The sequence below is a fragment of the Montipora foliosa genome, chromosome 1, assembly GCF_036669935.1.
Source record: "Montipora foliosa isolate CH-2021 chromosome 1, ASM3666993v2, whole genome shotgun sequence".
Classification (NCBI taxonomy): domain Eukaryota; kingdom Metazoa; phylum Cnidaria; class Anthozoa; order Scleractinia; family Acroporidae; genus Montipora; species Montipora foliosa.
Window position 1 is genome coordinate 13,363,123 of NC_090869.1, and position 12,284 is coordinate 13,375,406.

Here is a 12,284-nt window from a genome sequence, read left to right on the forward strand (position 1 = left end):
CTTTGTCAGTATTTGACTTCAAAACCAAGGCTCGATTTTTGCCTTGCAAATCAGTGATAACTGACCCTGTTCAAAACTGGTACCCGCACGCTGTTATTATTACCACCGACCATATTATCCACGTGGTTCAACCTTCCCACGTCGAACATGAATCGTTTTAAGTGTTGTAACATTTACATATTGTTAAAAAAGAATTAGAATGATTGTTTGGGATCTTCATCCATCATGAGACATCCCAGTTGCGGGCTTTCGGCGTTTAGCATCACCATTTTGCCAGTTTGTTGCTCGATTGTATCTTGTGCTTTGATCGATGAAGAACTTCGCGTCGGACCTTGTATTATTCGACGAACAACATTACCGCGTCTAGATCCAGTAAAGGTGAGCTATGGTCAATGAAAATGAATGTGTAGATGTAATGCGATTATTAGGAAGCATCGGCACCGGAACATCAAAGATAAAGATTAATAGGTTCTATAAGGGAAAATTCCATGCACATTCGTCGTTACATTTCGTACATTTATTGATGGCTTCACGAGGTCGATTGTAACTGAAATGAGGATTATGATACGGAGTGAGGTTCCCCTAGCGCGCAAACGCACCATATTGACATAAATTCGTTCCCAAAACGCGGTCGAATCTCCATTGAGTCAGCGGACTTACTTGGAATCACTGAAACGGGTAGAGATATATGTACGTATCCGCTTAAAGTACCCCTGTGACCAAAAATTCAATTCTTCTTTTTCTTTGGATTTCAAAAGTATGCTGACTAAACACTAGGCGACCAAAGTTTTAAACCTTGATTTAAAAAAGACACTTGTTTATTTTAACCGGATTTTTCATATTTAATGGTCCGCCATCACTAACTTTAAGATCTTGAGGCGAGAGAGCTGGACCGAGGAGAAAATGACGCCGCCAAAGGCTCAATAGTTTCAGAATGCAATGCGTGTGTACGCGGCAGAGTTAATACGCAGCACGTGAGTTTTGGGCTTTCAGACTTTTAAAATCGTGTTTTTGCGTATATAATATGCTGCATTGACACGCTGAAATTTTAAGTTAGTGTACCTTTGACGTCACTTTTGCCTGGATCCAACCCTCTGAGGTCCAATCGGTCAGTTTTTGAACGTGTGTAATGGCGGACCGTGAAGTCCACAACTTATATTACACTCAAAGTAAACGGCCTTTGGATAAAAATCAAAGCTCAAAATTGTGCTAGTCAGGTGTTAAGCAAACTCACTTTCAAAATCTGATTATTTTTTATCACAGGGGCACTTTAACTGAGAATGATAAATTACGAGAATTAATGAAATTTATAGAATCCGGGCCGGGAACTCTCACTCTTGACTCATAGTCCTCTTGCAAGAGATGTTCACAAGCGAGCGGAGCTATGACTGAATTTAATTCTTGAATGATTTTCCCACATCTTGCAAAAATGCACAGGTATCTGGTTTCTTCTCGTTAAGACGGTGGCTTAAACCTGTTTCAACACTTTCAAGAGGCCTTGTCATTAGAAGGATTGACACTACAACACTTAATTAATCACGTAACAGCATTGTTATGATACCATGTGAAACATCAATTATTGCTGAACAAGATGCAGTCATTTTTATGACGTAACAAGTCAGCAAGGCGACAGGAAAGCCTTGCAAAAACAGCCTAGTTGCTTATATCTGAAAATCGAACTAGGTGACCCCATTTTTTTTATTGCACAAAAGAGATCAGTAGGCCAAGATAAAACCCTTTGCAAAATTTAAAAAAATTCTGTGGAGCGGATTAGAGCTACCTTAATATAATTTTATTTTTTTTTTAATTTTGGAGAAAGTTTCATTCTGGCATGCTAACTACATTTCAGACATAAAAAATGGGGGCACCTTGTCTTTTTTTTTTTGAGATATGAGCAGCTATAACCAAAATATGGGTGTTTTTCCCGTTGCCATGGTAACGTTTCATGTTACAAAAATGACCGAATTCTTTTTCAGCAATAATTGGTGTTTGATATGGAACCATAACATTCCTGTTAAGTGATAAGAGTCAATCCTTCTAATGAGAACGTTTCTTTCAAGTGTTGGAACTGGTTTGGGCCTTCTTAAATTGACCGCCTTATTCAATTTTGATCTTCGTACATAAGGTATAGAGCGAATGATTATTACTTCCTAGGTTGGTCATGTTCGTCAAGTTGAGCTCATTAGAGATGAGAAGCTTTTTGAGGTGAAAACACTGGGTGTCAGACCACCAATATTCGGTTAGTATTCAGGAAACCATGACTAGGAGCGAAGAAATCGCATACTAAGCCTATGTCACGGCGCCGGCATTTTTACAGAATGATCAATTTTTAGACTACCTTTTCCGCAAAAAAACAAAGCCAGTTCGGTTTCTCATGATTGGACATCGGGCTCCTGGGGAAGTCTCATCCGCGGGAAAGACGTTTCTAAAAATAACTAGGTCTGTCAAAACGCCCGATCAATAAGTCGATTCGGGAGAATTCTCGTACTGATGGGCTCCTGTGAGTACTTCAATTAAACTTTTAATGTTTGATTAATTTTTTTAAACGCTTTTAACGTCGTCCATGCACTGTTTATGAGGAGACAACCACGACAACAATAAAAACCATAGCAACCATGTAAAATTCTGTGCTATATTTTGCTAAACGTATTATATATAATAGGTCAGAACTAAGTCAAATTTTTAACAATTAGATTAGACAAACGTGGAGAGAGTCTTATGTCACAGGGGAAAAGAATAAATCTTAGGCCTCCACTAATATGGCTTGTCTTGTTCAATCCATCATCATAAGATCTCTAAGCGTTTGAGAAATATAATTTACAAAACAGACCTTGGTCTCGGCAGGGGCCATTTTTGCCAGGGACTGAGGCACTAATGGACTAAAATCAAATAAAATAACTAATATCAAATCGTAGGTCCGTCGGAGAGTAACCTGTTGGAGCAGAGTAGGTCGGGAGAACCAACAAACTAAACCCACATATAACGCCAAGCCGTGGGAATCAAACCCGGCCACATTGGTTTGAGATGAATGCTCTCACCACTGCGCCATCCCTGCTTCCAAAAATAAATTAAAAAATCGGAACTTTGATTCCTTTTTTTCACTTTAAGTTGACGCGTAGCTCGAATTTTCACATATGGTGACTGAGAACGGGATTTTTATGCCAGCATCGAGATGAAATACCCCTTTTTGGTTCAGAATCATTCTCATCACCAGAGCCTCGGATCGACCCAAGGCTCTGGGAAACTCTATGTCGGAGAACATGCGCCGTAGGGTTCTCATTGCCAAAAATTGGCTATTTGAATCTTACGGCGCCTGCTCACTCCTCGAGCTAACATGAATGCACCAATTAGAGACGCTCTTGCTTGTTCTTCACGAAAACCAATGAGAGGACACTTTGCTTCAGGGTTCCCCAGAGCTCTTCTCTCCATCAGTCAAGAGAAGAGCTCTGGGGTCGAGATTGGTTCAGAATCAGAAGGTTCCCTCCGGCTATTCTGCGCAATCTCAGAAATGGTGAACCATTGACCTTGCCAGTGGTTACAAAGATAACGTTCCGCTTGGTGTTGACTCGGCCAGCTGTTTTCATTCATTGTATGCATTGATTGACTGAAAGAATCCCGGTCTCTGAGTTCGAGAAATCGCTTAAATTTAACTTTAGTAAAGTTCATTTAAATCCTACCTTTCTTCGTTCTCAGAAATTTCAGGCTTCCTAAATGAAGCAGAAACGACACGTCTTCTTTACTTTGCGAAAAACGGGAAACTGGAGGGCAGCGATGTATACCATCACTCCATGGAAGAACTCGAGTCTCAGACCAGTTTCGAGCATTGGGATCTTAACAGAGACAACGTCATTAACTCAGACGAGGTATTCAGTCGACAAAGAACATTTAAAACACCCATCACATTCTTGGTCAGTTTTTAAGTGACCAATTCTTCCTACAATTTAGTTTCGGTATTGTTCTCCCACATTATGCAAGAGAAGCTTGGTCAGTTCTATTTGGCTTGAAACAGTTTGCTGTCGTCTGTATCAAGTAGACACAACACAGCTCTTTCCAGCCTCTATCATACACCCTTGCATAAATGGCGCCTAAATTTGAATAACAATACTTTGTAAATCCTTAGCCTCGTACTTATGTCTCTAGACAAAGGATTTTTCACATGAATGTGAGGCTTAGCATGTACACTGCCATTTACGCAAAGGGTCTATTGTGTTTGGGATTAGAGCCCATTGTTTTCGTTGAATAGTTTCTCTTTTTGACCAATCAGTGGAGCCCTTGTCATAGCTGAGTTCTGATCCCAATTGGGAGCCAATCTCCGTGTAGTTCCGGACGTAAAAGGGTAAAAAAGCAAGAGGGCGGCTGCCACAATAACGTTATCTTTAAAAAAAAAATGTAACTTCGTATTTTTATAATCAGTTATATGATTCTCCTTGAAATCGTCGTTGATTAAGTTTCCTGGAGAAAAATTTGACAAGAACGTCGGCAGCGGTTAGGATTGATTTTCGTTCAGATAAATTGAAGTATTCCCTATGCCCTCGATCGGGTTACGAGCCCTTCGAAATTAACAATTCTGCTGTTGTTGTTCATTTTAACTCAGGTCATATATGGAATGCGATATATCCGAGATTTGCATTTCACATTAAATGATGTCGACAACATGTAAGTAAACCTGCGTGGTTTGTGTTTTTCACTTACCTTTTCTGTGGATGTCTTACTCCAACAACACCCATGGTTCGCATTCTTGTAACTCCACCTAACAGAACAGAACAATTACATACTAACATCAAATTGAATTTTAGGCTGAAATCCCTAAACATTGGAAAGCACAATCCAGGTTGGTTGAATGATTAACACCTTGATGTTTCAACATGTACTTAACAATGCTTTTGTGTAATGTGAATGATTTCAGAATTATTTATATTTTTCTTTATATGTTTTAATTTCTTTATACATTCTCAAGACTAATATGAGGTAAGACAGCGAATCCCTGTGTACCATTAGTTAAATCTATTTTTAGATGGCACCCGTGCTGCGAAGGTTATTTTTATCTGTTGTTACCAAGGCAGCGCGGTCCACCTTCACAGCAACTGTATGGTGAGCAAGGGTGAAATGTGAGTATTTGACTCGAGCTGCATCACGCAGCCACAGAGTCAAATATCGACTGACAGCATAGCTCATAACTGAATCGCGCAGTCACATTGAGAGTATAATTGAAATCCAGTTGCCAGTATTTCTGTGAACGATGCGGCCAACCAACCACCAAAGTGAGCGAATGTGAAAGAATGTTTAACACATATTAAATGAAAGGTGTTACCATAGAGTCTCCAGTAGCTCAGTGGTTAGAGCATACGTACTAGCTATAGATCACGGAGGATCGTGGGTTCGAATCCCATCTGGGGCTCGGATTTTTCCGAGTTCCCAGTGGGTTCAATTGCAACACCTTTCATTTAATATTTGTTACACATTCTTTCACATTCGCTCTCTTTAGTGGTTGGTTGGCCGCATCGTTCACAGAAATACAGGCAACTGGATTTCAATGACGCTCTCAATGTGACTGCGCGATGCAGTTATGGACTACGCTGTCAGTCGATATTTGACTCTGGGCTGCGTGATGCAGCTCGAGTCAAATACGCACATTTCACCCTTGCTGACCATAGAGTCTCCAGTAGCTCAGTGGTTAGAGTATCCGTAATAGATCACGGAGGGTCGTGGGTTCGAATCCCATCTGGGGCTCGGATTTTTCCGAGTTCCCAGTGGGTTCAATTGTAACACCTTTCATTTAACATGTGTTAAACATTCTTTCACATTACCTTATATTGTCTTGATATTCTTTAATCCGAAATATTTCGGACCCTTCCTTACTCGTCAAGACTTGCTTTGAGCCATTGCGTTACTGAGAATTTCAACTGAAATAAACAGATGTATTTTAATTACCACAGGTGGGATTCATCAAAGTGAATTTGAATCAACGAAGATAATGAAGTATGTTGAAAAAATAGGGAGCCTGGATACCAAGGTCAAGGGCCGTCATAGCAACCAGACGTTTATCGAACTGCATTCGGATGACGAGTTGGCAATGCGACTAGATGCAAAGTAAGTGAGTAAGTGAGTGAGTGAGTGAGTGAGTGAGTGAGTGAGTGAGTGAGTGAGTGAGTGAGTGAGTAAGTGAGTGATGGACTTGCAGAAATTCTGTTCTTAAAATGGCGTATTCTGTCTTCTGGCAATACTCGCTAACTCGCGCTTTCTTCTCCGAAACCAAAATTTTCTTTTCTATGCGTATTCTTAGTGCTGCTTATTTTTCTTCATTCTGTTCAAATTCTACTGGAGAATACCTTATTCTTAATACCGTGTGGTTTTTTCCTTTTATTTCAGGAAATCGGCACTAACTGGACTTCCAATCGAACTGATAAGAGGCAGTGAAACCCCAGTGGTAAATCTTGCTTGCTTTAAAATCTTTTTTTTTTTCACAATACGTATTAATCTTGAGTAACGTATTTTAAGTAGTATATCGTATATAGCGTTATCAGTGTAATGTTTTTAGTGTCTTTTTTGTTTATAAATTTAAAGAAAAATGTTTACGTGAAATAAAGATAAGAAATCAAAATTAATAATGTTTAACAATACCAGGAACCCACAACCACAAGCCTACAACTCCAAATCAAGTAACGGCATTTTTACAGATCAAGCTACTCTTAGACGAATTCTTTAAATAAGATTTGACGTAAGCCTAGTTCACAAGTACGACGCAAATCATGAAACGCAAGGAAATACACGTGTGAACTACCTCAACGGAAATGGAAACGCAAGGAAATACACGTGTGAACTACCTCAACGGAAATGCAAACGCAAGGAAAGACACGTGTGAACTGCTTCAGCGGAAATGCAAACGCAAGGAAATACACGTCTGAACTACCTCAACGGAAATGGAAACGCAAGGAAATACGCAAGAAATAGTAATTTTTTTTTCATGTCATGCGTTTGCATTTGCGCTTGCGTTTTCATTTCACACGTGTGAACCGGGGAAACGCAAATGCAAACACAAGGTAAAAAAACAAAACAAAAAACAAACGGGTTCATTCTCGTCCGACATCTTGGAAAGAGGACTTGAATTGCGCCTGCGTGTCTTACTTCCCTTGCGTTTGCGTTGGACGTGTGAACTTCGTTTGAGTTTGCATTTGCGTCGTACGTGTGAGCCAGGCTTTACTGGAGTGACTATTCTAAATCCCATGGGTAATAATTTCTCATGCAAGACTTATGATTGGCTGAAAAGGTTTGGTTTCGCTGGAAAATAATCAATCTAAAAATAGCTCGGTCTGTAAGAAACGCCGTTCCACAAGATAAAATGCGCTCGCTAGTCATGGGTTTCTGACAAAACCGTAACTTTGTGTTTTCTTTCAGGCAGTAAAATATGGTCCTGGGGGTCATTACCACTGCCACTACGACTCGCACCCAGTCCACGCCGCGAGTTCATGCTGTGATTTGCGTTCATTGAATAACTGTCGCATTTGCAGGTCAGTTAGCTTGTACTTGAATAATTAATTAGAGCGAGTTTCAATCGAGTGTCGTAAAACCAAAACCAAAGTAATTACTTTGGCCAATCAAAAAGGACGGAGACAATCCAGTAAACCAATCAAAACTCAACGTCATTACACGTAGCCGACACAAAGCGCGGGAAAATGTGCACGGGCGAGCCACGATTGGTTTTGGTTTCACTTCTGGTGGGTTGAAAAAGTGGCGCGAGAAATTTGAACCAATCACCGAGTGAAGTAGTGCAAAACCGAAGTAATTCACTAATTGCTTTCGACACTCAATTGAAAACCTCTCTATTTAAAGTGCCCCTGTGATCAAAAAAACAACTTCCTTTTTTCCTTCACATTTTGAAAGTGTGTTTGCTTAACACCTGACTGGCAAAATTTTGAGCTTGATTTTTATCCAAAGGCCGTTTACTTTGACTGTAAGTTTTGAATTTCACGGTCCGCCATTACTCACGTTCAAAACTGACCGAGTGGACCTCCGACGGTTGGATCCAGGGAAGAGTGACGTCAGAGGCTCACTAGCTTAAAATTTCAGCGTGTGAACGCAGCTTATTATATATGCAAAGCGTGAGTTTAAAAGTCTGAAAGCCCAAAACCCCCGTGCTGCATATTAATTATGCGGCGTACACACCTATTGCATTCTTAAACTAGTGAGCCTTTGACGTCATTTTCTCCTCGATCCAGCTCTCTCAAGAACATAATGTTAGTAATGGCGGACCATTAAATAGGAAAATTACAGTTAAAATAAAGAGGTGTCTTTTTGAAATCAAGGCTTAAAACGTGGGTCATTTAGTGTTTTGTTAACATAGTTTTGAAATCCAAAGAAAAATATGAATTTATTTTTTGGTCACAGGGGCACTTTAAGTGTCAGATGTATTAAGCACTGGGGCTCTAATTGGCGACACTGTACAGAAATCAAATGAAATCAATTAATAGGCCATTTGGCAGATACGGCGGCCATTTTGATTTCTATTGTTTCGAAAGACATTATGGGATGCTCAGGGGGCAATTTAATATGTATTTGCCGCCTGGGCATCCCATAATAGCTATCTGAAACAAAGGAAATCAAAAAGGCCGCCATATCTGAGAACGGTCTATAGGTTGGTTTTAGAAGAGAGGGGAAAACCGGAGTCTTTTGGAGCAGAGTAGAGAACCAACAAACTTACCGGTAACCACATGTTACGCCAATTCTGGGACTCGAAGCAGAGCCTCATTGGTAGGAGGCGAGTGCTCTAGCTCATCACTGTGCCCTCCCTGTTCCGTGGTTTCCACTACAACCCAGAATAATAACCCACGAAATAATTTCAGAACTGATTATTATTTCATTTTACATCCACTTGAATTGCCAGGTACATAACCATTTTGTACTTTCTGAATGATGTTGAGGAAGGAGGACACACAGCATTTCCAATCGCCAACAACGACACATTCAACTACGAGGTTCATATTTAATTACAGTATGGGGACAGAAGGGCGAAAATGACCTGTCAATAGTGGTATTAAGACAACGCGTTAAAGCATTCAAATTTTCCTATTCTAAGTTGTGCATCCTTGCTCGAAATCTGAAATAGAATCAAGCAAGTTGACTTTCCCAACCGGCTTTGCCGTTTTTTAAGTCTTTTTTTTTTATGTTTGTGTCCATACAAAAAGGATGGAACCCTATTCTTTATTTTTTGGGGGGGGGGGGGGGCGAGGGTAGGGGGCGGGGGGAGGTTAAATTACTGAAATGAAGGTATTTTTCCCAGAGTTATTTGTTCCAAAGGCCGTGCTGTCAGTCAAGTCCAGCTGAACAATGTTCGACTTGTTAAGGCAATACAGCGCTGACTCAGTCATTGATTGGAATTTACAATCTTCAGTAAACTCGAAAAAAGACTACTTCAGTCTCCCATGCAAAACGTAAATGATAAACGCAGTTTCCGAGTATAGTTCATAAGTAGACCCCACTTTGTTTCGATTTGAGATTACGTATGCAGTGAACACATTACCTCTGCGGCACCAATTGAGCTTAGCCTATCAAGCTAAGTGGGAGCTGAACGTTTTGTGAGCTCGTAATAAACCTATTCAATATGTAGATATCAATTTGGCAGAGATTTGAAAAGACAAGAAGCATATAAAGAACCCGTTCTTCCGTTCTTCACCCGTCCGTTCAGTGTGGTTTTCTACGTCGATCTCCAGAAGAAAGACAAATACAATTTGCCGATGGAGTTGTTTCCTAATGTAAACAATTCAATGAAAATTAATATCGGACGAAATCACAACCACCGTAAAGCTTAATCAGATTTCTTCTGTAGATCTTTAAACATTCTCATCAATGTACAGTGGTGTGCCTGTGGTTTTATTTCAGAGACAGGTTGCACCTCGTTACGAGGTTGTCCTCCGATTCATTCAACGAATAACATTAGAAAAAATGTCCTTTCAGCCCAAATAACATGTTATTCTTTAATATTATAGGAGTGGACACGAAAATCAAATTACCTTTCAAACTTAAGCGCCTACTGCTCCAAGGCCAACCTGAAAATTGCACCGAAACGGGGCACAGCGATCATGTGGTATAATCACGTGATAGATGAATCATCTGCCTGGTTGTCAAATCTTGATTCCATGTCATATCACGGGGGATGTGATGTCATAAAGGGCCACAAATGGATTGTAAACAATTGGATAAATGTCATCGGAAATAGTTGGGACGATCTACGGACGTGGAGTGACAAATATTCCAGAATATCGGACCGGACTGGGAAATAAAGTTACAAATCTATTCAAAGTGGTTTTGCATGACAGTGTTCTTGTTACTGTTTTGATTTTCACGTGTTAAAATGGATATCCTTGCAAAAAATTCTGGATCTGATTTGCTTTGCTTACACTTAAGTTTTGCGGGCTGTTCATTATGCAGCGCTACGTCTCTTCCAGATAAACCATTCATGAAGCCTGCTTTACATTCGCACAAGAAACTGGCACGGCACTCCGAAATCTCGCTACCGCACCTATGTTTTTCGTGTGTGGCACGGTAATTTTTTCTTGTGTAAACAGAACAAACAGAAGGCATATCAGGCACCCGTGCCAGAAATTATAGGGGTGCCATCCACATCTCTGGAGGTGTCCTCGGCACTCCAAACATTGGTATCGTGCCAAGATTTTGGGGTGCCATGCTAATTTTGTGTGTGTGTAAAAGGGGTTTTAATATCTGACTATTAGAGCGGTTTTCAATTGAGTGTCGAAAGCAATTAGCGAATTGCTTTGGTTTAGCATTACTTCACTCAGTGATTAGTCCAAAGTTCTCGCGCCACTTTTTCAACCAATCAGAAGTGAAACCAAAACCAATCGTGGCTCGCTCGTGCACATTTTCCCGCGCTTTGTGTCGGCTACGTATAATCATGCACTTCGAGCTTTGATTGGTTTACTGGATTGTCTTCGTCCTTTTTGATTGGCCAAAGTAATTACTTCGGCTTTGGTTTTACGACACTCGACTAAAACCCGCCCTATGCTTCCATATGAATCAACGTCTTCGTTACCATGCACACGATCTTTTCTTCACGGCGTGTCTAAAGCAAGACGTTTACACTCTCAAGATGCAATTGACCAAGTTATTGACTGGTCAAAGAAAAACCTTTTCCAGCTGAACGGAGACAAGACAAAGGAACCAACCATTACTTTTAGTCGTAACTGCTCACAGTTCCCTAGGGCACTTATTGATGGTCTACCTATCGAGTCAGTTGACAAGACAAAGTTGCTCGAGGTCACCATTAACACAAGCCTAACTTATAATGATCACATGGAAGAACTTGTGAAGAAAGCATCTCGCAAACTGTACTTTCTAGTTCAGTTAAAGAGTGCTCAGATTCCACTTAATGATCTAGTGGCAAAATATTGAGCGTGTATTAGATCGTCATGCCCCCTATTCCACCACGCGCTTCTCAAATACCTTCAACTAGATCTCGAAAGAGTGTAAAAAAGGACCCTGTCTCTCCTCTCGTGTATTTTTCCCCTGGTTCCTTGCTGTGAGCTTACCGAGATTGAGTCTATTAGGGACCACCCGTGACACCTATATTACCTAAAAACTGTTTCAGTCAGTTGTGAACGATCCCTGAAATAAATTACAGGATTTACTACCGACACACTGTAATGTCGGATATAATTTAAGGAGAGAAAGGAGGTTTGCCCAACCATTTTTCCGAACAAAGAGATTCGCGGACTCCTTTGTAAACAGGTGTGTCTCAGAGAAAATGTAAAGTTAAATGCGTTTTTATCCCGCAAGTCTATAAGTTTACAAATTGTCATGTTAGATTTTATAGAGGTTTTTACCATTATCACTATTAGTATTGCAAAGTCACGCAATTCAGTTAGCTATGCAAAGTGTGTATTAATAAAACACAGTCTTTCTCTTTCAATGTACAGTTCGTACATAGAAATGTGAAAAAGTTTGAAGGATTCTTTAAAATCTGTGACGAATGTCACATGAGAACATTTCATTGCGCGGTTTGCATGATACCGGCCTTGGCTTTCCTTCTACATTCGTTACTTTGTTTGCAATATGACGATTGAAAAAAAACTAATTTGGCGATAACTGCAGAATTCAAAAAGTGTATTTAGGATGAGAATGGGTTATGTTTTCTTCAAGATTAGATTACTGTAAATGCAGTTTTACATTTGAAATGATCAATTTAATGAAATAATGAAAAAAAGGGTGTTACTGGCGCTAAACGTTTTTTGTAATTCTGTTTGCAAAATGGAAAACTCAGTAAGTTCACAAAT

General features: G+C 40.1%; 1 protein-coding gene across 2 annotated transcripts; it reads left to right on the top strand.

The window, feature by feature from the left end:
• Positions 1–61: 61 nt before the first annotated feature.
• On the top strand, positions 62–12,273 carry LOC137985999 (transmembrane prolyl 4-hydroxylase-like). 2 transcript variants are annotated; one of them, XM_068833434.1, is made up of 10 exons: positions 62–378; positions 2,155–2,239; positions 3,694–3,863; positions 4,595–4,656; positions 4,797–4,831; positions 5,937–6,090; positions 6,370–6,427; positions 7,396–7,508; positions 8,882–8,972; positions 9,984–12,273. In XM_068833434.1, exons 1-10 carry the CDS (start codon positions 226–228, stop codon positions 10,275–10,277), a joined length of 1,215 nt encoding a protein of 404 aa, XP_068689535.1. In that variant the 5' UTR covers positions 62–225; the 3' UTR covers positions 10,278–12,273. The 2 variants fall into 2 exon arrangements, with proteins under 2 accessions (XP_068689535.1, XP_068689543.1); XM_068833442.1 differs by having other exon boundaries at positions 5,997–6,090.
• The last annotated feature ends 11 nt before the right edge of the window (positions 12,274–12,284 follow it).